General features: G+C 35.4%; 1 protein-coding gene across 2 annotated transcripts; it reads right to left on the bottom strand.

Moving 5' to 3' along the window:
- Window positions 1-12,157: 12,157 nt before the first annotated feature.
- On the bottom strand, window positions 12,158-23,746 carry LOC111994557 (ABC transporter G family member 31). Of its 2 annotated transcripts, XM_024026442.2 has the most exons (24): window positions 23,349-23,746; window positions 23,059-23,179; window positions 22,889-22,977; window positions 22,393-22,477; window positions 21,054-21,216; window positions 20,836-20,912; window positions 20,597-20,741; window positions 19,867-20,168; window positions 19,516-19,797; window positions 18,927-19,243; window positions 18,687-18,847; window positions 18,509-18,612; window positions 18,191-18,347; window positions 17,963-18,028; window positions 17,693-17,823; window positions 17,234-17,566; window positions 16,870-17,160; window positions 16,693-16,776; window positions 15,051-15,184; window positions 14,746-14,973; window positions 14,001-14,172; window positions 13,822-13,909; window positions 13,332-13,498; window positions 12,158-12,640 (listed from the first exon to the last, which is right to left on the bottom strand). In XM_024026442.2, the coding sequence occupies exons 1-24, from the start codon at window positions 23,666-23,668 to the stop codon at window positions 12,374-12,376; spliced, it is 4,284 nt and encodes a 1,427-aa protein (XP_023882210.2). In that variant the 5' UTR covers window positions 23,669-23,746; the 3' UTR covers window positions 12,158-12,373. The 2 variants fall into 2 exon arrangements, with proteins under 2 accessions (XP_023882210.2, XP_065635502.1); XM_065779430.1 differs by lacking the exons at window positions 22,393-22,477; window positions 22,889-22,977; window positions 23,059-23,179; window positions 23,349-23,746 and adding an exon at window positions 21,371-21,504.

Raw genomic sequence — 23,746 nt, 5'->3', positions numbered from 1 at the left:
TTACCATCCCCATCGTCCACCTGTTTTTCATCCAGCTCTTTATTTGAGTGCATGTCATGTCATGTATCTCCCTTAGCTTTTGTGAATGATGGTAGCTCCAGTTGTACTGTTTAGAGGTCTTCTCCACATAAATGCGGCCAGAAAAGTTGCTGCAGTGCATTTAATACGGTGGTGGCAGCTTTTTCTTTTAGATATTTCTCCGTTCCTCTTATCTCTAGGTGTGTCTAGAGTTTATCCAAACTGCTAAAGTCACTAGTAAACTACTTTAGACCCCCTAGATGTTCACATGACCCCAAAATCCTTTCATCCGAGGATGATCGTCTCTTCGGAACAACGATGCTCTCTTCTGACGGAGTTTATTCGTCCCCACGTGTCCTCCTTTTACATGAAATACCTCTTGACAATTTGAGCCTCCTCGGATATAGACTAATCTTCACCTTGGGCTTTAGGCCCACTACGTATGGCTGGGCTTTACCCCCCACATGTTTGAATAGTTTTTTTTTTTTGGGATAAATTAGTTAGAAATTTTGTTAATAAATTAAAAAGAAATATTTCATTCATAGAACATCAGTAAGAAATCTTTAGGTTTCCTTTAACCATATGTGATGGGGGCGGCTTCACTTGAAAGCCTAGAGGGTTCAAATGAAATTTTTTATATAATTTATTTTTTTTTGACCCCCCTAAAATAAAAATTTGAACAATAAAATTTAATTTTTTTAAGCCTAGTTGAAATAAGTTTGAATATGATTATCTTAACAATATTTTAGCAATTTTAAATAAGAAAAAAAACCAATAATAAACCAATTTGATCTAAAATCTGGGAAAACAAAGCCCAACAACAAAAGTATAAATGTTTTAATCTTAATTTTTAAAATTTAGAAAAATCTCATTTAGATCTTAAAAAATTTGAAATAAATCAATCAAATGGAATATCTATGGATGACCAATAACTTTATGAATCATACATAGTTTTTTTTGGAGAGAAAAATACAGTGAATGCCTATAAATATGATGTTGGGTAGTTATTATGAGAAATTTTCTACTATCCAAAGAAATGCAAAAATATGTTTGGATCTTTTTAATATAAAGCAATTATCTATTGAATAGTTTCAAATTGATAATAGTTTAAATAAATTGATTAAATTTGTCGATACTGTATTTTGTCTGGCCACGATTCACGCATCAAAATAAATGCTAAAATAAAAAAAAAAATTAAAAAAAGGTGCAAAATTACAAGTTTCAAAGCCAAAAAGGGTAAAAATAAATGCAACATGATTGGATAGTGGATCAAAGGGTACAACATTTAAAAACCCTTTTTTTAGCAACTAAGGCCGAAAGCCTAATTGGGTATGGTCAAAATGTTGACTTTTTGATCCAATCATTGGATCGTGTTGAATTTTGGACTGTCTTATAGCGCATATTTTTTCCTTCGAAAGGATAGTTTACAGGCCAAAATCAAAGTTAAAACGGATGAGATATTACCAAAATACCAAAAATCCTAATAAAATCTTCATTATATATATATATATATATTTTTTTATTATAGTAAAAACAAACAGTTTTTAGGCCAACTTCGCGTGATAAACTATACCGATTAGGCAAAAACTAGAGCAATTTGGCTGAACCTCTTGAAGAACATGGTCTTGGCTACTTCTCATAAAAAGGGATCGATGATATCTACCCCGGATTGGAAGATACAAATTTTTTAAAGAAAAACATCATAGAATTTTTTAGTATTGCGTCACCTTTCTTTTGGATGCCATATCTCGACGACTGTAGCTCCAAATCCGGCAAGGCCAGGGCCATTGGAAACTAGAGATCCAAATATATCTAGGCATATAAAGTTTGAAAAAAACAAAGTTTAGATAGGCCTCCAAAAAGCTACACAAAGTTCAGACCAAAAAATGAGAAAAAAACAAAATAGTCTGATGATGTTGCAAAAATGGGAGGCCAGCTGAAGTGGAAGTTGTTTAACATGTTACACTTTAGCTAGCCTCCCATTTTCCACACTCTTCTATAAATACCCCCATTTTTTGTAAAAAAAATATGAGAAAAAAGGGAGAGAAAATAGGAAGAAAAATAGAAAAATAGAGTGGAGAAACTAGAAAAATCACTAGGAAATTCTGAAAAAATTTCTTTCCCCTCTCTTTAGGAAACCCACAACAAAACAAAAAGCCTCTTCCATTTTTACTTGCAATCTTTTGTGGGTAAGCTTGTAAGGATGGGAGAGTTTTTCCATAACTATACTCATCCCATTTTCTTTTTTCTCCCATGTAAACATCATCCATTTATATATAAGAAGCTCTTTTATTTACCTTGTCTCTTTATTTTACTTGCTTTATATTCCTATATTGTTGTGTATATATCTCTTTATCTTTATGTCTATATTGTTATTGTTCTTTTGTGATGTTGTGAATACATTCCTAGATGGGTATTGGACCATCTCGTAGACTTTAAATGGGAAGTACCTTTAGGGGGAAGAAATCCCATTTCATCTAGGCATCTAGGAATTTTTATGTTCTTGCTTTACTTTTATGTCATCCATTTTAATTTCCAATAATCCCTCCCCCTTTACTTTTATGCCATCCCTTTAATTTATTGCTTAATCTCTCTCTCCTTTACTTTATTGCGTGTTTGTGTGTGTGTGTGTGTGTATATATATACACTACTATCTAGACACCTATATAAACAATATTTTCTACTCATCTCTCTTAAATGGGTTTTAAACCTCAAAGTAAAGTACAATATACGTATGTCTCATAAGGATGGTTGATAGCTTAGAATTCATATGACTTCAAAAAGATTAAAGTTTATTTAAGAGGGACTTCTTAAAAAACCTTTTTTTTTTTTAATAAACCTTTATAATATTTCATCACTTTAAATTTCAGCCCTTTATTTTCCTTGTTATTTAAATTACAGCACTCTATTTTCAATGTCATTTAAATTTCAGTACTTGATATTTCAAGCTCTTTACTTTAACTCCATTTAAATTTCAGCAGTTTATTTTCAATGCTTTTCTAAGGAAATGATTTTTCAAAATAAAAAAGTTTTATTTCCTTTTCCAAATTGTATTTTGATCCTAAAACTATTCTATAATTATATTTTGACCCCAAAACTTTTTCAAAATTGTATGTTTAACCCAAAATTTTTCCAAAATTATATTTCAACCCCAAAACTTTTCTAAAATTATATTTTGACCCCCAAAACTTTTTTAAAATTATATCATTGGTTATATATATATATATATATATATAGAGAGAGAGAGAGAGAGAGAGAGATTATTGCTTTATATTTGTAGAAATTAATATATATATATATATATAGTTGGAATCATGAATTTTTTTTTTTTTGGGTGGGGTTGGGAATAAATGGATAAAAGAGTGTTCTTTTTTTGTCTTTCATTCACAAATCAAGATTTTGTTTATGGGGTTTGAGAAGAAAAAAAATCAATTTTTATGATTCTTTACCGATAAAAAGTTTAATGGGTTTGTTAGATTGCATTTCTAGTGAAGTTTGGACCCATATTTGATGGATTTGCTGTCTATGTGGTGTGTTAGATTATATCTCTTTTGTAAAATGTGTTATATTGAAAGTGGGTTATTTGCAGATGATCATATAAGGCGATGCTTAAAATGGTTGTCTTGATCAGATGCAAGTTTCATTAGTTGTAATTATCAGAATTTGCAAACTGGCTTTTGCTTGTATAAAGCTTGCGGATTTCTTTACCTTCTTGAATAGTTAAAATTTTGCCTGGAACTATTTGAGGCTGAGGCTATTGTAATAGCCCAATAGGTGTGGATTTTTATTTATTTTGGGTAAATTATAACTTACCAACTTGTAGTTTGGCCGAAATTTAAGTTGCCTACATCTGGTTTAAAATTTGACACTTTACCCATCTAAAGTTTAACCAAAATTTAAGTTGCTTACATGTGGTTTGAAATCTCAAGATGCAAGTGTTCTGATGGATTCTTTTTTATCTTCTATTTTTATGTTTTTTGTATTTTTGGAGGAGAATGACATAAAAGTTGAGCAAAATTACATATTCAGTCTTATTTTTAACAGAGATGAGTCATAAAAATCTAACTGAGCTAACTTCAAGTGAGTAAAGTGTCAAATTTCAAACCACATGTACGTAACTTAATTTTCAGCCAAACCACAAGTAGGTAAGTTGTAATTTACTGATTTATTTTTAATTATACTACTAAGTTGGCAATATAAGCAAAAGGTATGGGTTCTTAGATTTTTTTTTTTTTTTTTTTGAGAAAAGAGTTCTTAGATCTTAGTTGTAGACAGGAAAATAATAATAATAATAATAATAATAGTTATAATAATGTAAATAATCGCTGGAATAGGATATTGTTATATTTCGTTGATTACCTTGTCGTGGCGGTTCTAAAACCGCTAGTATAAGCAGGGCTTGTTACCATGTTTTAAAAACACTGGTATAGGGCTTATTTCTATATCCTTAAATGCCCTATACCAGCGGTTTTGAAAGCACAAGCATATGCAGGACCTATTACAGCGGTTTAAAACCGCTGGAATAAGATGTAATTCTATTTCCCTAAATACCCTATAAGAACGTTTCTGAAACTGTTGGTAAAGGCAGGGCCTATTACGATGTTTTAAAAACGCTAGTATAGGGCTTATTTCTATATCTTTTTTTTTTTTTTTTGGAGAGAAAGGCAAGTGAAGTTTTATTGATGATGAAAATCAAATTGGAAAACATCTTCCAAATCACAAGGTATTTCTTCTACCCATACATCAGTGTCAGCAAATGAAACTGCTCGTCTAGCGAGAGAGTAGGCCAGCTTGTTGCCTCCCCTCTTTACATGCTGAAAACAAGAAAATGGAAGGCCTCTCCGTAGGCACTAAATCTCCTCAATTACATGGCCACATAAGGTTAAGCACGCTCCCTGACTGTTTACTGCCTGTACAATTTGAAGACTGTCTCCTTCAAATACCACCTGTGATAGACTCAGCTCCTGGACAAAAACTAAGGCTCGGTTGCAGGCTAAAGCTTCAACCATCTCCTCCACAAAATGAGGGCTTCTAATCTTCTGACTGAGGGCGGCAATGATATGCCCCGTATAATCCTTTACAACAACACCTAGACTAGCCATTCCAAAACCATCAAAGATTGCAGCAACAAAGTTGGCCTTGTACATATCTTCTTGTTGGGGATGCCAAAAGGTAGGAACAAGTCTTATCACTTGCTGAGTGGGCTTCTGATTAATCTCAAAGAACTCTAAGACCATCTCTTTTGCTCGCATACTAACCTCATGAAGAGGTCATGTCTGTTGCCTCTCTCTAATTCTGTTTCATCATTGCCACAAACTCCATGCAATTGTGGAGAACCAAGCCACCTTAAACACCAAAACCTGTCAAGAACAGCCTCAAACAAATCCATGAAAGTTCTGTACTTCCTTTGATACAAGTAAACAAAGCTAGATTTGAACTTCCACATCAACTTCGCATAGTCATACAACCATAATGCGTGCATCATATCTTCCTAGGATTCATCACAGAGAGAGAAAATTACATCCAATTGAATATGCCGCTTCTGCAAATTTTCCTTCATGGCTAGGGAGTCCTTCATTGCCCTCCATATGAAGTGCCTAATTTTATTTGGAGCCTGAATCTTCCACACACCCTTCCAGACCTGATTCGTGGAGTCCAGGTTTGAGGAAGCTGGTTCACCACTTAGCTTATCCGTTTCCAGCATTCAATAAGCACTGCGAACAGAGTAATTCCCATCTGGTGTAAGTAGCCAGATATAGACATCCTCCTGTCGGTGGGCACAAACATGGATTTGTTTAATTTCTACAGCTTCCCATGGAATAAAAGTCCTATCCAGCAAATCCAAATTCCAAAGTTAGGCACTAGGAGCTCCTTGACCCAGACTACGTCAGCACTACCTTGCGGTGAAAGGACTTTGCTGCTAGCAGTATTTAGCAACCACCTATGCTCCCAAATATTAATCGAAGCACCATCTCCCACCCTTAAAATAGAACCTTTTAGAATGACCTCCCTAGCTTGTAGGATACTTCTCCACGCATAAGAGCAGTTGGTTGGCACCTCAGCATCTAAAATGGTACCATCAGGGAAGAATTTCGCCTTGAAGACCTTGACCAGTAAAGAGTCTTTTTGATGGACTAACCTCCAAACCTGTTTCGCCAGTAAGGCTTGATTAAACTACTGGAGATCCTTGAAACCTATGCCACCAACGGACTTTGAAGTGCAAAAAGTGCTCCATCTCACATAATGTATTTTCTTTCTATCCCCTTGCCCCTACCATAATCTTCTGATCATATATTCAATGTCCCTAAAAAGGCCAGTAGGAAGTTTGAACATGCTCATAGAGTATGCCGGGATGGACTGGATAACGGCTTTAATCATGACTTCCTTACCGGCTTGAGAGAAGAGTTTCTCCTTCTAGCCCTGCATTCACGACCAAATCCGTTCCTTTACTTAAGTGAAATATGCCCATTTATTCTGTCCCACAAAGGAAGGTAACCCCAAATACTTATCGTAGTGTTGGATGGCCAGGACCCCAGGAAAGAGTTTAATAGTCTCTTTAATGCCTTCCTCAGTATTTTTGCTAAAGAACAAGGTAGTTTTATCCTTGTTTACTACCTGCTCTGATGCACTCTTGTATAATGCTAGTAATTCCTGTATTTTTTCACACTCCTCCAGTGTCGACTTGCAAAAGAGTAAGCAATTGTCTGCAAAAAAGAGGTAGGTTAGCTTAGGTCCTCTCCTACAAATTGAAAACCCCTGGATTTCCCCAACATCAACAACCTACTTTAGAATAGCATTGAGACCTTCTGCACAAAATAGGAACAGATAGGGAGAAAGGGGATCACCTTGCCTAAGACCTCTTGATGGCTTAATCATACCTTTCGGCTCACCATTTACTAGGATAGAATAAGATACCGTTGTAATGCATTCAATTATAAGGAAAACCTAGGAAGCTTGAAAACCCATCTTCAAAAGGATCTTCTCCAAAAACAACCACTCCACCCTGTTGTATGCTTTACTCATATCTATTTTGAGAGCCATGAAGCTTTTCTTTCCAAAATAGCCAGTCTTCATGTGGTGTAAAGACTCAAAAGCAATCAGTATGTTGTCGGTGATCAACCTACCAGCAATGAAGGCACTCTGCGTCTCCGAGATAAGAGAATTAAGCCAAGGCTTAAGCCTATTAGCTATCACTTTACTAACAATCTTGTAGATGACATTACATAGACTTATCGGTCTGAAAGCAGTCACTCTCTATGGGTTTTTCACTTTCAGGATCAAAGAAATAAGAGTGTGGTTAATGGATCTTAAAATAGAACCAGAATTCAAATAGGATAAGACGGCTTGTGTTACCTCTGTGCCAACATCTGGCCAATATGACTAATAAAATAGTAGTGGCATGCCGTCCGGACACGGCACCTTTAGTGGGGCTATTTCCTTAATAGCATAAGCCACTTCCTCTAGTTTGTACTCCATCACAGGACTAGCATTCATTTCCCTTATCACCACTTCCTGAACACCATTCAACACTCGGTCCAGCTCTTGTGGACTAGATGAAGTAAACAATCTAGTATAGTAGTCAGTAAATAGAGTTGAGAAAGCCTCCTCATTGTTTTGCCAAACCCTACCTTCATCTTGTACGCCCCTTATAAAATTCCTCATTTTTCTCTGAGTTGCTATGCCATGAAAGAATTTCATTTTCTGATCCCCACTTTGAACCCATTTTACATGAGACCGCTGATGCCATATTTGTTCCTCCCTGTCTATCAACAAATTTAATTCAGACTTCAGTTTCACTACCTCTTGGATATCACCAGTTCTGACTGAATCCTCCTTTGCCTTCCACAAAAGCTCCTTTATCTTCTTAATCTGCCTTGTAACATTACCAAAGTGGGCTTTACTCCATTTTTTAAGCATTTTCTTGCACTTCTTCAACTTTTTTGTTGTTCTATACATAGGTAAAGCATTCGGGTTGGACTCCCAGGCTTAAACCATTGTATTGTGACAACTTGGGTCAGTCATCCACATTGCTTCGAATCTAAAAGGTTTTCGTTTTCGGCTTTGTTTTTCCCCTTCAGCATCTAATGTCAAGAGAATCGGTCTATGGTCCAAAGTAAAACAGGACAAGTGCTGCACCTTGCCTGTGGAAAATCGTGCAAGCCACTCATAATTAGCAACCCTACGGGCTAATCTCTTCCAAATCATCTTTCCCTAACGTTTGCCATGCCAAGTGAATGCTGGACCAGAAAAACCTAGGTTGACAAAATCACAATGATCCAAGGCCTCTCGAAACATTTGCATCAAATATTGAGACCGCGGCACACCTCCCTGCTTATCCTCAACCCTTAAAATCTGGTTAAAATCTCCAAAATAACACCACGACAATTTCGGCTTCAAGCTCAACATCCATAACATGTTCCACCCTTCACTCCTTCTACTAGTTTCAGGCTCCCCATAAAACCTTGTTAGTCTCCAAGCATCTTCCATACCGCCATTCACAATCACATCAATGTGATAGTTCGAAAAACTATCCACCCAAACAACGATCTCAAATTTCCACAACATAGCCAATCCTCCACCTCGGCCATTATTGGGAACAGCAAACAAACCATCAAATTCCAAATCATAACATACCTTTTCCATATACTCCTTATCAAACCACGTTTCCGACAGAAACATAATCTTGGGACCCTGTGCTTGTACTATGTCAACAACCTTTCGAACTGCACGGTAGGTCCCGAGTCCCTTGTAGTTCCAAGCTAGGGCACTCATTGATATCAGCTAGGCTGATGGCCATTCTTCGCCATTGGTTCTGAAGAATTTGAAACTTCCCTCTTCTGTCACTGCCCATCCTCTTTCTCTTCTGTTAAACTCTCAGAGTGTTTCCTTTTCTTTACCATGTATACCCTTTGACATATAAGGTCATCCCTAGAAATTTCCTACTGGTCAAAAAGCTCAAGCTGGCCCTTACCATTTCCCTTTAGCCGGCTTGGAATTGGAGTGAGCCCAATACTTGGTATTGGGCCGTTGGTCATAGGAGGAAAGCCTGCATTTACTGTTTCAACATTTGGCCCATTTATGACTACAATAATCGGGCCTATTATCATATCAAACTTTGCCAGCTCAGAGTCAACTCCTGCCAGTTGTTTTTGGAAAGTAACGACATTACTCTTTCTTCCTAAATTTGAACCATCGAGTAAGGGATACACATCGTCTGTGATTGAAGGGGTATCTCCAGCAATCCCCTGAAAGGATGGCCTTGCCAAAATTGTTTGCTTAGGGTCAACTCCAATATCGAACTCCACCTCAGCCCTAGGTAAGACTCTAGCCGCCACCACCACCGTGGCGGCAGATGGTGCTAGAATGTTGCCCAAACCCCTACCAATCAAATCTACATTTTCTAAGACATTGTCATCACCATCAGTATGCCTATTTCCAAGAAACTCCTCATAACCCGCCACTCTTACCACCATTTTGCATGATGGGTGCGGGGTCACAGCACATAACCATGAGCCAAACTGTTTGTCATCTTCCTTTAGAGTCCCATTGCTACATATCCACAAGGAACACTCCCTGTCACTATGGGTAAGCCTCCCACACCAATAACAGATGTTGGGGAGTCGTTCATCCATAAACAAAACCCAGCCCTCTTTCCCATTTGCCAAAGATAACTGTCGTCCTCGGCATAGAGGTTGTGAGTTGTTGACCCGCACCCTAACCCATAAGAGGTTGTACCCACTCTTCTCCCCTTCACCGCTTGCACTGTCATCCACTTCTCCCACTACTGAGTAGATCTCCATTGCTGTGTTATGAGACATACTTCCAATAGAAGAACCATGAAGTTGGACTTAAAAGCTTGTTCTACTAAAGTCCAGGGAGGTAATATCCTTATGACTATCCATTGGTTGGACGGCTACCAGATGTTTATTGAAAGACCAAGGTTCTTCCTGCGTGACTTTCACCACATCTGGTGAATCAAAAAAATGAGAAGAACACTAGATGTTTACCTATATCCCTCACTTCAAATCCTTTTTTAGTCCTCTAAACCACTTAAAAAGTTTTTGCGATAACCACCGGACTAAGTACTCTCCTGGAAAAGAACTTCACAGCCAAGAGGTATTCACCCGGAATGGGTTCATCCTTCACGGCATACTTACTTCCTTCTGAATCTATGAGAGAGAGCTTCTCCCACAAAGCCGACATATCCTCCATTGATCTCCCTCGTAATAGGAAACCAGGAACAGAGCTACACTTTCTTAGACTGATCAAAATATTTGCGATCATTCTATGGAAGGTGACACTATTCTACTAATTGCTAGGGTTTTGGGTAGTCATTCCCTAGGTCAGAGAAACTTTCTATATCCTTAAATGACCTATACTGGCAGTTTTAAAAGTGCAGACATAGGCAGTACCTATTACAACGATTTAAAACTGCCAGTATAGGATTTATTTCTATTTCCCTAAATACCACGTAGGGGCGGCTTTAAAATCGCTGTTATAGGTACACCTACAATGACGGTTTACATTTTAAAAAAACGCCTGTATAGGTCTTGAAATTGCTGATGAAGGATGTCCCAACACTTAAAAAAAAAGCGTCGGAATAGGGAAAAGTCTACAAAACATCCTAGAACCATTACATAGAACTTAAATTGTAGACGAGACTAGCTATCATTAACGAAACCCTTAAATTCACACGGAAAAGTCTGGAATCCACCCAAAAAAAAGGAAGAAAAGAAACTCTGAAATTATTATAAAACCATTGTGTCAGCCGGGTCAATCCTAAGTTCCTTTTATATATTACAAACCTATTTAAACTCTAAAAAAACTTATTTTTCAATTAAAAATATTTCTAAACATATCCTACTTGATACAATACCATAATAGTGCACCCTGTGTTGACTAACAACCCTTTAAAAACACCTAAAATCAAGAAAATAAAGCCATATCTCTTAAAATTTTCAAAAATTACATGAAAATTAAAAAATTAACAAACAACAAAATTTAAATCCCATATCGTGTCCTACATCACTATGCTGACTCAAGCAATGAAGCTAGCACATTCAAAGAGGTGAGGATGGCGATGAACAGTAAGAGATCAGTAATTGAAGTCTAAAAAACAACTGTATCAATGCAAACCCCTCTTCACTGTATGAAACGTAACATAGTGTGCAATTGAGTTTGGCTCTGAGCCTCTGACGTTGTAACTTAAAATACTCGATAGATAATTGATAGTATAAGGGATGTTACACCTGGTAAAATTCCGTTTCAGAATCAATTAGATTTTTGCATCATTCCTCATATGACTTCACCTCAAGAACATTACCATCTGTCCCCTTTCTTTCATATGTCTGGCTTAAAACAAAAAATAAAATGATAGAACTGAAGAATAAGCGTAAGTGACATTCTTGCTCGGTCACAATTAATATACAGAACTTAAATAATAATGTTTTTCTTTTTCTTTTCATCATAACACCGACTAACTAATCAATATTGCACTGATATTATTGTTTCAAGGGAAAGAGGATTATCTTTCCGTCTGCTGTGAATGTTTACTCAAAATCGTTTTTTAAAGAATTCCAAGGTATTTTTTTTTTGAGGAGCATGAAAATATTTCATGAGAAACGGATGAAATACCAAAATTCATTTAGTGACCAGAAGTAAAAAACTAGTGGAAAGATATCTTCATGTTGAAGAGCTCCTTCCGCTTTGAATACTCTCATTCCACTTATATGACGTTTGGTACGGGCTAATCTTCTAGAATTCTTAAGGATATTGAAACATTCTCATGTTTAGTTGCAAATCACATGAGAGGTATATGCCTGAGAAATTTGAATTCCCACTAAAAAAATGAGAGTATCCACACTCTCTTACTTAGAAAAGTTATATATATATATATATATATTTATATATATAAATTGACAATTTTACTCATTCCTCTCTACCCTTTAACCAATAAAAATAAAATTAAAATATAATAATGATTATAAATTTACAATTCAAATATTTATTTTTATATTATACACGTCATCTAGAAAATGTGATATTATAATTTATTGAATATTCTATGATTTATAGTTTATATTTTTATATCTTATAATTTATTTGGAAGGAAAAAAGACTTGATACAAATCAAAGGATATTTTGGAAAAAATAAATAACACTTATAGATTCTTAGAAATAAATCAAATAAAAGCATCACATGTTCTCAAATTCTTATAAGATTCTAAATCAAATCAAACTAAATATAGAAATAGTTATATTCCCAAACTAAACACCACATTAGAGGGATCATTATGCTCTTGAGAGAACCTCCAGCGATTATATCTGGCCTCTTTCTCATTATTTGAAACCCCATTCATCTTTTCTGGAAGTTGAGGACTTTGACTGAGATAGCAAATACCATGTAGAAGAGAAGACAAAAGCCAATAAGAACTGCTACTGAAACTCCTACCATCCCAGGACCAAAGCCAAGGGAATAGTCCAAATATTCTTTCACAGAGCCCTCAAATCCATCTCCAACAATCTTGGTTTCCACATCACCAAGCTGAGAGGTGATAATACCTCGTAGAGTCCATGCAATTGGGCAGATGTAGTAGGACCACAGCCACCATGGAGGGATACTCTGAAGTAATAAAACCAATAAAACTTTGAACAGAGTTGCAAACTTGAGAAAGAATAAGCAGATGGGCTTAAGCGCAAAACCTCTAAAACAAAAAATAAGGATCATTTGCTATGTTTTCTATCATCTACTTTATTTTAGTGGCAGTGGGGTTCATCCCTTCCCTTTTCAGTTTTTACTACTGGTGGGATTTCATGGCTAGTGGGAATTGCTTTTTATTTAAATCCAATAGCTTTTTGCTTGAGGGGACATTATACTATTGTTGTTTAGGACATGACTTAAACATAAGGCTTATTCTTTTTACTAAAGAAGTTTTATTTTATAACGTAATTTGTGTTTAATATTAGTTACTGGAGTGCAAACCACATATTCTTGTCAAGTGCTAAATGCACAGATTTTCTCCATAACAAATTAAGTTTAAAAGTTTAGCATCTCAATATATTGTATTTTAATGTTATATAGAGTTCCGGCTAGACATGGCCAATCATACTTTCAAAATTAAGATGAAGTGGAGTATGTTTACTCATCTATGTGGTCATAATTAAACCACTTAGGAATTTAATCTTTATTGATTTTTGCTCCACTTGTGATCATTATTAGTTTCAAGTGAAGCTCCAACAGTTTATTAATTTAATTGGCCCAATCCATGAATGAAGCAATACTTTGTTGCAAGATGTAAAATATATTTACTTACAGGTTTTGGGATGAGAAAACCGGAAAGTAGGTTCCATATTGAGTAAAATGCAGAAGATATGACTGCTGCTAGGTTTTCAGAAGGTGTAAGACCAACAGCCATCATGCCGAAGAAGGTAAAGTACGTGAATGTCAAGAACATAAACAATAGATAGAGAAAAAATTTGCCTGCAATACCGGAGAAATGTCAAGAAACTGAATTTGCATAAACTTTATGCACCAACAACATCAGAAAACAATATAATAAGCCAGGTGCCCATTACTAGTGAAAACAAAGCCACCTATGTTGCCTTGACAACAATTTTTGAAATCTTCAAATCAAAGGACTCGTTCTTATAAGAATCTCTTTAGACACAACAGTGAAGATGGAATGTCCATAGATGCAAAATTTTTAGGAATTTCGTAGGACTCGTTCTTATATAAATCTCTTTAATGGACAACTAAAAGTAAAAGTAAAAGCAGCACAGAAGAAAACAATGAAAGAATCTTACTGATTGTCCTTTCAAAATTAATCATGAAATATGTGATAATGCCAAATAATATTGTCTGCGCAACAATGTATGGAACCTCCACAAGACCCTGTTTATATCGCAATCAAGATATATATATCAGAAATCACCACTTCAAAGAAGTGTCATTTGTCAAATATTAGAAGTGTAATGAACCTTACTTGGCTTCCTCCATAAGCAATTGGAGAGTACATTCCAGCTGCTTTCTCTCGATAGAATACCGTCCTCTCAATTGAAACAATTGGTTGCACTGAGGATGCATTGTTAACTCCAAGAAACACACATGAAGCAAAAAGAGCTCCCATAACCATAAACAAATCTTGAGTTGTACTCCTAAACAAAATTATATATGTTTAATTATTTAATACCTTTTTCACAACATTGCAAGAATCAAAGAGAAATAGCCTAATCAAAATACAGGATTTTGTCGCCACAAGACTTTGTCAAAAGAAGAGAAAAAAAAGAATAGGCGGTTGTTTGAATTTAAAAAAAAATAAAAAGGTGTTAATCACAATTCCCAAATAAGGTATATTCTATTTCAATGTTTTTGGTCACATGATAAGTTTCAAATTCAAATGCAAGACTTCTGTTACCAAAAATTCTGAATATTTGCATATTCCAGCCTAACATTTTCCCTATTAAATTGTTAAGATACTCCAGAAATACAGAATTTAGCCTAAGAATATTATTCATGGTTTCTAACTAACTAATTCTATCAAGGCTGACTGATCAATAGATATCCTCTTGAAGCAATACCCATTTCACTTTTACTAAATGTTAGCGAAGGAAGAAAAAAAAAAGAAAAAAAGAAAAGAAAAAACTAACCAGGAACAGGTGAATCATAGGCAAATACAGAAAAGCAAAATTAACTTGCACTATGAGACATGAGGTAACAGAAAAATTTACCTTCTTAAACCAATATCCCAGAATATTGATCCAAGTAATATTGCACAGATTGCAGTAAAAAATAACCTCATGGCATTGTATTGTGGACTTCTCCAGTATACAAGATTTTGTTTCCATAGGCAAGTCAGAAATTGGGTGAATAAGTCTTGTGAATATGTGGTAGAAAACTTCAACGGTTCTGAGCCAGCAGGTGGAATACTAAAATGCTTGATGGAAGCTTCCACATCGCTAGAATAAGGATGTAAAAATATCAGTTATGGATATTACATTAAAATGCAAGTAAGCAACACATAAATTAAGATTACCTATATTGTTTAGAATTCTGGTAAATGTTGGCAAAGTCTTCACCAATTCTATCTTCGGCAGCAGGAGTTGTCACCTCGAGCATCCAAGTTGCTGGATTGTAACCATTGGGAATTGGAGGGATTCCATTAATTCCCTGCATATAAAATGGATAACTGAGACAAACTTCGCTTAAGCTATAGGTAAACAACACAGTTTTCTAATTTTATCAACCTCATGGGCTATATTAAATCAAGGAGTTCTTGAAAATCACCAAGTAATTTGACTACAATTGGAAGAAGGAAATGTAGCAAAATAAGGAATATATTGAAACATAAACTTTCCAATGTTAAACACACCGGTAGTTTAACCAAAAAACTCAGAAAATAAGCTAATGACATGACCCATTTTGGTACTAAAAGGTAATACCTAATACACAAGACTCTTGTTTTTATGGGGAAGAGGTCGTTAGTAAGCAGCCTTACTCCTAGATTTGGAGAGTCTAATTTCCATACTCAAACTGGTGACAAGTCGCTTGGACGGAGAGCACTTATCATCACACCAAAATCCGACCTCTTTTGAGTGATTTCTAAAGATGTTGAATGAGCAAAGTACAATAAATCCCACATAATTTTTTGTTTACTCTTGTTGTTTCTTTATTAACTTATTACTTTAGATTAAGTAGGGGTATTCTTGTAGTCTTCCTATATCACTCTAATATAAATATGTCAAATGTGATAGACTAGTTGATTAAGACCCAAATGTTTTGTGTGTGTGTTGTGGGGGGAACCTCCCATGAGATTCTATGATACAACAATCTCAAATGTTTCCTGAAACTCTCCCTTGAAGTTTGTGTAAATGTAAAGTTTAGTTTTTACTAATGGAATATATTTTTTTTTTAAAATGTTACAGTTAATTTATATTTACCTAAGTGGGGAGTGTCATTCATTCCCAAATCTCAAGAGGTAAGAGTGTCATTTTGTCCGAAGTTTGTGTAAGAAGATTTTATAAAAATGGAATATTCCGTTAGTAAAATATCAATTTGAGGGTGCATGGACTTAACTTTTGCATTTATACAAGAGCTTAAATTGTCTCACACTTCCTTTATACACTCTTCATACATATCATGTTTTAAATGTGGGCATTCTTGAAAAATATGAATACCTAATGTGAAAGTATGAACAATGTGTATAAAGAGTGTTCATGAGGGAGTACAATACAATAATTTTTCTTTATATAAACTTCAAGAGGGAAAGTACAATTTCGTAAAATCTCAAGGGAGGGTGGTGGTGCAATTCACCCCTTCTTGTCTTCCTCTCTCTCTTACCCTAATTTTTCTGATTTTACAAGTCAATCCAGTCCAGTCCTAGAAGTGTGCTGACGTTATCGTTCATACGATGACGTTAAAACTGATGTCTAGACCGACACGATCACCAAAATCCGGCGACCGCATTATCTGAGTAGCTGGTCTTCCTTGATTTTGTTTAGTAGGCTTCTCTTTGTAGGAGACAAAAAGGCTTATAAAAGGTGCAGGATGATGGTTGTTTGTTGTTTTGTTGAGGTTATGAATGGTTCAGCTATTGAGAACTCGAAATTTCGAATTACACAAGAGTGAAGAGTTTAAATCAAGAATTATAAGTAAAGCACAGGACGATTAATTGTTACCTGAAAATAGTCTATCATTATCTGTGAGTGCACACCAAGCTTCCCTCCATATATAACTAGGCCCCCTCGTTTCATAAGAAGTAGCTGTGCATTTAACACAAAAGATTAAGACATATTCAAAGAAACTGACAAACACATCAAATATAGTTCTCATTTGACTGTAAAACAATAGTTAACCTCATCAAATGCTTCAAATATATCAATACTTGGTTGATGTATTGTGCAGACCACAGTTCTCCCCGTATCAACGGTATTACGAACAGTTCGCATAACAATGGCTGCTGCTCGTGCATCCAGTCCAGATGTAGGTTCATCCATAAAAATAATGGATGGATTTGCTACAAGTTCCACTGCTATGGTTAAACGTTTTCTCTGTTCTGTCGATAGGCCACTACTACCAGGCAAGCCAACCAAAGCATGTCTTATAGTATCAAGCTCTACTAATTTCATCACTTCTTCAACAAACTCCTGCAATGCATTGTAGTGATGTAATTAAACGGAAATATTTCAATAGGATACAAAATCTTATGCAGCAACTCACATGTCTTTTCTCTTTGCTAACTTCCTTTGGGAGACGAAGAGCAGAAGAAAACACGAGAGACTCCTCAACTGTCACTTGAGGAGAATGTATATCGTTTTGTTCAACATATCCTGATATTCTAGCAAAAGTGCTCTGCTCTTTTGGGTAACCCGATATCTTAATATCCCCCTCTATGTATCCACCAGTTTTCCGACCAGCAAGAACATCCATCAAAGTGGTCTTTCCAGCTCCGCTTGCCCCAACCAAGGCAGTAAGAACACCAGGTGAGAATACACCACTAATATTGGACAGGAGTTGCAACTTCTTCTCCGGAATACCTTCCCTTTTCATTTCCTGAGAACCTCAAAAAAAGAAAAAAAAAAAATGCTCTACTTTGTTTAAAATGGAAGAAAGTGAACTCCCAATATATTTGGTGTACCAATAAGGTCAAGGAGATCAAAACCAACAGATAAAACACACCTTCGGCATATCAACAAAATAATTGACATTATGGAAAGTCATTGTTAATGGTTGAAATGGAAGGATCATTCCCTTCTTTTTGCTGCCTTCTCTGGCAGATGTTTGATGTAATTCAGAACCCTTACCACCTACTGCATAAACAGGTAAACACATATAAGAGATATTTCTAAAATATATCTATGCTACAATCCATTATGAGCAAAATCCAATAAAAGCTGCTGTAAATTTATAAATGGAACATTATTGATAAAAATTATAAAAACAACTGACCACCATCTGTTGCCAAATTCTTTTCTGCAACATCATCTGGCATCACTGTCCGGGCTTTTGTAGGGGCTGAAATGGAAAAAAGATAAGAGAGATAACATTTACTAAAGATTAAACACATTTATACTAAAAGAAACACAAAATTTTTACTTAGATGGAATAACTTTAGTTAGCAAAAGGAATGGCTAAGAACATTTAAAAATAAATAAATATAAATTCTTTCAAACATACGATTAAGGTAGGCTAAGGCAAAAGTCACTAAGTTGTTGAAAAGCACCGTATAAGCTAATAGTGCAGCAACTCCAGTCCAATACCAATAATCATCAGTAGGTAAGCTATGTGATTTGAGAATGTTGTATCCAACAGTATCATTCCCAATTGCCGATTTCTGCAAAGAGTCAAGTTTCCAAAACCAGCAGACAACTTCAGAAGTCATCCATAACATAAAATCTTCAAGCGATATTTTCATTTTTCAGTCATGAATATATGACATTATATGAAGCATCAGAAAACTGGCAGAACTGTGTCCCCAGTCTCAAAAGACCATACCTCCATCCACCTTGTGGCTGTAAATTCATTGACAGAAATTGCACGTTGCGCATAAGATAGAGGTGACACCCAAAATGCCCAAATCCACCATGACTTAATCATTCCTGAAAGAGGAACCACCTAGTCACCAAAGATCACAAAATTTTCCTGTCATCAACAATTTTTTTATGAAACCTACCTTTTGGAATGATGAATCCGCCCAACAAGAATACAACAAGTAGTGCAGCAGATCCATATGTACCAGCAAGAACCATATCTCGTGCGATAGAGGCCATCAAACGGAAAAGACCCAATGCCATTTGGTGCATTGAAAAGAGTAAAAGCATAAAACGGAAAAACCTGAAACATTTAAGGGATGTAACTAGTACAGAAAATACAATCAGAAAAAACATCGTCTACTAAAGTAAATAGGAGATACCTTCCCGCACCAGGGGCAAAACCAACAGTGTAATATACAACACATGACCACACAACAGCTTCAATAAGAGAGTAAGGTACACGCAGAATCCAGCTTGAGATATTCCATGCCCATGCAGCATGAAAATAATTATCTCTTTGCTTGTAGAAGACTGGGAGCCGAGATATCATAAGAGGTAGCTCAGAGAATCCATTGAACATCACATGCACCAGCCCATAAAATAGGCAAGAAAGATAAAGATTGCCATATTGCTCATTTGTGGGGTGAATTCTTGTTCTTAAGAACATTGTGCATGTGATTAATCCAACAAAGGCAACCTTTAATATAAGTAACAGATAATATGAGATATATCAAAACTATATATGAGAAAATTTAACAAAGAAAACTGAAATTACAACCTACAAGATTCATACGTACTCTAAAAGTTTACAGTATATTCATCAAATGATTTATAGCTAACGGATAATAAGCATTTAGTTGTTTCAGAAGAAAGACATGCGAATTATCCCTATGCTATTGGACTAGACGCACTATATTTGTACACAATTAATGACACATTTAAATACAGAAGTGACAAGATGAATCATACCTGGCATGTCCTAAATATATATAGAAAACTATGTCTGGAGATTAACAGCAATTCTCGTTCGAAACAAGCTACTAAAAGCCCATATCTTGGTACAGCATATTTAGTTTTGGACAAAGCCGAAGAATCACTCTTAGATTCATAATATGGAACAGATAGTGAGGACTGCAGCGACCTTCCAAATCTGGAATTTTTAAAGGCCTCTGCAATTTCTGGAACAGAAATGAAAACGTATGGTTTTGAAGAATCGGCCCAGTACTGAGCTTGGTCCTTTCTAGAGGTCACCTGGCAATGAAACATGTCAGACAATCATTTAGGAAACATCAAACGATTTGACTGTCTTTAAGAAAGTACCTCTTGAAGAAAATCAGCTATCCCCTTACGAGGTGGTAGTCGAAAACCTAACGACTCAAAAAATTCTAACACTTCTGCTCGAGGGCCTTGATACACAATGTGTCCTTCTGATAATAGAACCAGATCATCAAACAGTTCAAACGTCTCCGGTGCAGGCTGAAGAAGAGCCATTAGTACAGTAGCCTCCATTTGGTGGACAAAATTCCTAATGCATTTTACAACTTGGAATGTGGTAGAGCTATCGAGTCCAGTAGATATTTCATCCATAAATACAGTCTTTCTTGGTCCAACAATCATTTCTCCTGAATAAAAACAAGACCAACCAACCACATATTATTTATCATTTCAACTCTCATAATTCAGACACATGCATATCACTCAACATAGCCTTCAGTATATTATATGGTGTTTTTTACAAACTGCTTTTTGATAAACTACTACTTGAAAAATTTTAGATATTAGATTAGTAATGCAAATTTTCCGCCAAATTTAACATGACATTAAATGACTTGTTTGCACTTAATAGATAGCTTTCATCATTGTCATGCTTCATTCTCACAAGTTTGCAGACAGTATTTTGAGTCCAACTCCTTTTGAAGATTGGAAGCTTCCAGTATAATTGATGTTAAGAACAGAGGTGTATTCTGTCACTACCAGAGAGAGAGAGAGAGAGAGAGAGAGAGAGAGAGAGAGAGAGAGAGAGAGAGAGAGAGAGAGAGAGAGAGAGAACCAGTGGTAACCCTTTTTCTTTGGCCACCTGAGATGCCTCGGACCATATCACTACCAACCAATGTCTCCGAACATATTTCTAGACCAAGCAATTTCAAAATGTAATCTGTTGAAATACTGTGCTTTTTACCACCAACTGATGATGCCTGTGCAGTTAAAACATCAAATCAGGATAAAAAGCTAAACACATGGACAATTTATCCATAAACAAAAAGAATGTAGCTGATTTAAGATAACAACCTTCATAAATGCATCAATCTCAGGACTTGGCCTTATGTTCCTTTCCTTCTCTAAACGGACCAGATCTTTCATATAACCTATAGGTACTCTTAAAATATACCATAACTTAGATATTCGGTACATAACAAATGGTTGATTCATGAATTACACAGGGATTTTTTTGTAAATAAAATTAATTTTACACATAGATTGCAAATAATAAATAAAAGCGAACAAACCTGCAAACCCATCACTTGCACCTTGACATCTAGCAGCAAAATCCAAGGTTTCTCGTACAGTGAGCTCTGCAAGATGATTATCTGTTTGGCTGATGTATGCAGAAGTTCTTTGAACGTAAAATTCATCCATCTTATGGCCATTATATGTAATGCTACCAGTTTTCTGAAAACAAAATATCAATTTTTAGTATGGAAAGGTCCAGTTACTAGCATCAGACTGAATATTTTAATTAAATAAGACTATCATTAATGCCTTCACAAGGGGTAGTAGTATTTTATACACACAGATGATAAGACTGTAAACTAATAAAACTTACCTTGAATTTCCTAGCTGAATTCAAAAAATAAAATAACAGAAAACAATTTATTGGAGAAGAAAGTTTTTTCAATATTCTTGAATAAAATTTCATATCTAGGGCACAGACAGGGCTCTTGCTCTTGCTTTTGTGGGATTTGGAAGAAATGATTGATAGACAGCCTACTCCCTTTTTATGGAGTTATTGGATAATTTAATTAAGGACAACATTTAGTTACAAAATTAGTTATAGCCTTATTCCTTAATAAAATAAATATTACTTCATATTTTAAAAATTTAACCGTTGAATTGCATGTTTTATACATTCTTAATACACATGTCAAATTTTGTGTCAATTATATATTATTTACTATATAATCTATAAGTTTATATTTTATGCATAATTTTAAACTACAAAAACTTGTAATTTAAATAATTTATTGATTTTTATTTTCTAAAAATTTGCAAGCAAGGAGGATTTAAGAAGAAGATGTAATTCAATGGTGAATTTGTCAAAATTTACCATCAATAAAAAGATATTGAATAAGGTTGTAACCTTATGCTACAACCAATTTTGTAGTTAAACTTTGTCATCTAATTAATCGTTAAAAATATACCAATTTCTTCCAACTTACTAACACGGGCTAAATAATTGAAATGACCACTTTATCCTTTGAAGCCACAATTGGTTCTTAATCCAAAATCAATGGAGCAGAAAAGCCCCTATAACATCAAAAGCATAAAAATCTCGTATTTTTTTTCTCCATTACAATTTACAACCTCAAACGAATTGAAGCCATTTCTTTTACCCATTAAAAAAAAAAAAAAAAAAAAAAAAAGAAAACCTAAACCCCTCATTCTTTTTCTTCTACCAAATAGCCCTCTAATAACCCATTGTAACCACATGTAGACAATATTGTACATTGTTCATGTAACACATTTGTTTACTCTACAAAGTATAGTGTATAATGAATTTAAAAACATAATTTTTCTAATAGAATATTAATCTCTATAAGCATGAGGTATTCGTGGGCAAGTACTAACCTTTAAGTTGCCATCAAGTTTCCCCGCAAGGGCCAAAAGCAAGGTGGATTTGCCGGAACCTGGAGGTCCTAAAAGCAAAGTCATCCTACAATGTGGGACGAATCGGTTTGTTTGGTTAGTTCAAACAAAATACATGAAAATAATTAATTTTAAAAAATTATTAAGATGTGTCCAACAGAACGTGACACTCATTTGAAAAGTACTTCAAACATTATCCATAATAACTGTTCTTATATAATAGTTTTGAGTTTAAGCTATAAAATTTTTCTTCTTCTCCGTTGGAAACCAACTGACATGACACACTAGTGATCAACAGAATCCGTTTCGAATGAATTAACATAGGTGAAGCATTTAAAAGTGTGCCTTTGTTCAATTTTACATATTTAGGTTCATTGCAAAATGTACAGGTTCAAATTCCCTCTCTTTTCCCTTTCTATTCTATACTTCATATTTGGCAATTTGTACACAAGATAACCATCGTTATAGTAATAATTACCTTCCCGGTTTTACTTCGCCACTGACATTGTTCAAGATTGTTAAAGAATGTTTCTTTGATCGAATTATCCTTAACTTGTTTAGGATACGCTGCATTCAAATAAATAAATAAAAATTATAAATCCGAAGCCTAAAAATTAACTACAGAATTAATTAAGAATGATAATCAACCTCAATCACGTCACGAGTAAAATTTAACAGAGTAGGCAAAGCTCTTGAACCGGTATGAACATCAGTCACAATTTTCAAGTTCTCGTATCTCACTTCGATCTTCGGCATCACCAATCCAACCCTTTTGATATGATGAAAAAAATCACAGAATTAATATAATGGTTGAAACGAAAACATATATACGATTTTCTTCGATCCAGATTTCTACTCTCCAAGATCTCAAATCTCACACGCTACTTTTCAGAACCAAAAAAAAAAAAAAACTGAAAGCACAGCGATTTCGTTCGTACTTATCGAGGCGTTCTTTAATGGCGGAAAGCAAACGATAGTTATCTTGTTCGTTTGTGGCGTAGGCATTTTTCACAACGAGCTCACGTTTAAAGCGATCGAGTTTCCGTACATCGATCGGTTCATTTCCGCTAGAGCTGGAAGCTGACCGCTTCACGAACGCCATGTTCATCCGCTTCACCGATGGCAATCTCTCGATTGCCGCCCACCGTAGCTCCTCCTCATCCTCCGCCACCGATGACGCATTCGACTGTCTCCTTAGCATCTCGCTCGGTTCTTCGATCTCCATCTCAAAGAACTCGCTCCCGGTCGATGCCGCCATTCTCTCTCTCTCTCTCTTGAGAGAGGACTTAATTTGAAGTGTGAAATTCAGAAACGGAATGCGGGTCTGATTTGTTTT

The sequence above is a fragment of the Quercus suber genome, unplaced genomic scaffold, assembly GCF_002906115.3.
Source record: "Quercus suber isolate HL8 unplaced genomic scaffold, Cork oak 2.0 scaffold_208, whole genome shotgun sequence".
NCBI lineage: Eukaryota > Viridiplantae > Streptophyta > Magnoliopsida > Fagales > Fagaceae > Quercus > Quercus suber.
This window is presented reverse-complemented; position numbering and strand designations above follow the sequence as displayed.

Excerpts from the sequence above, each read along its gene's own strand:
- LOC111994557 (XM_024026442.2), bottom strand. The coding sequence starts at position 23,668 with ATGGCGGCATCGACCGGGAGCGAGTTCTTTGAGATGGAGATCGAAGAA. Across the intron at positions 22,478-22,888 it reads GGCGAAGTAAAACCGGGAAG|GATGACTTTGCTTTTAGGAC; the intron begins GTAATTATTACT and ends CCCACATTGTAG. Across the intron at positions 17,824-17,962 it reads GAATTTGGCAACAGATGGTG|TAGGTGGTAAGGGTTCTGAA; the intron begins GTCAGTTGTTTT and ends CTGTTTATGCAG.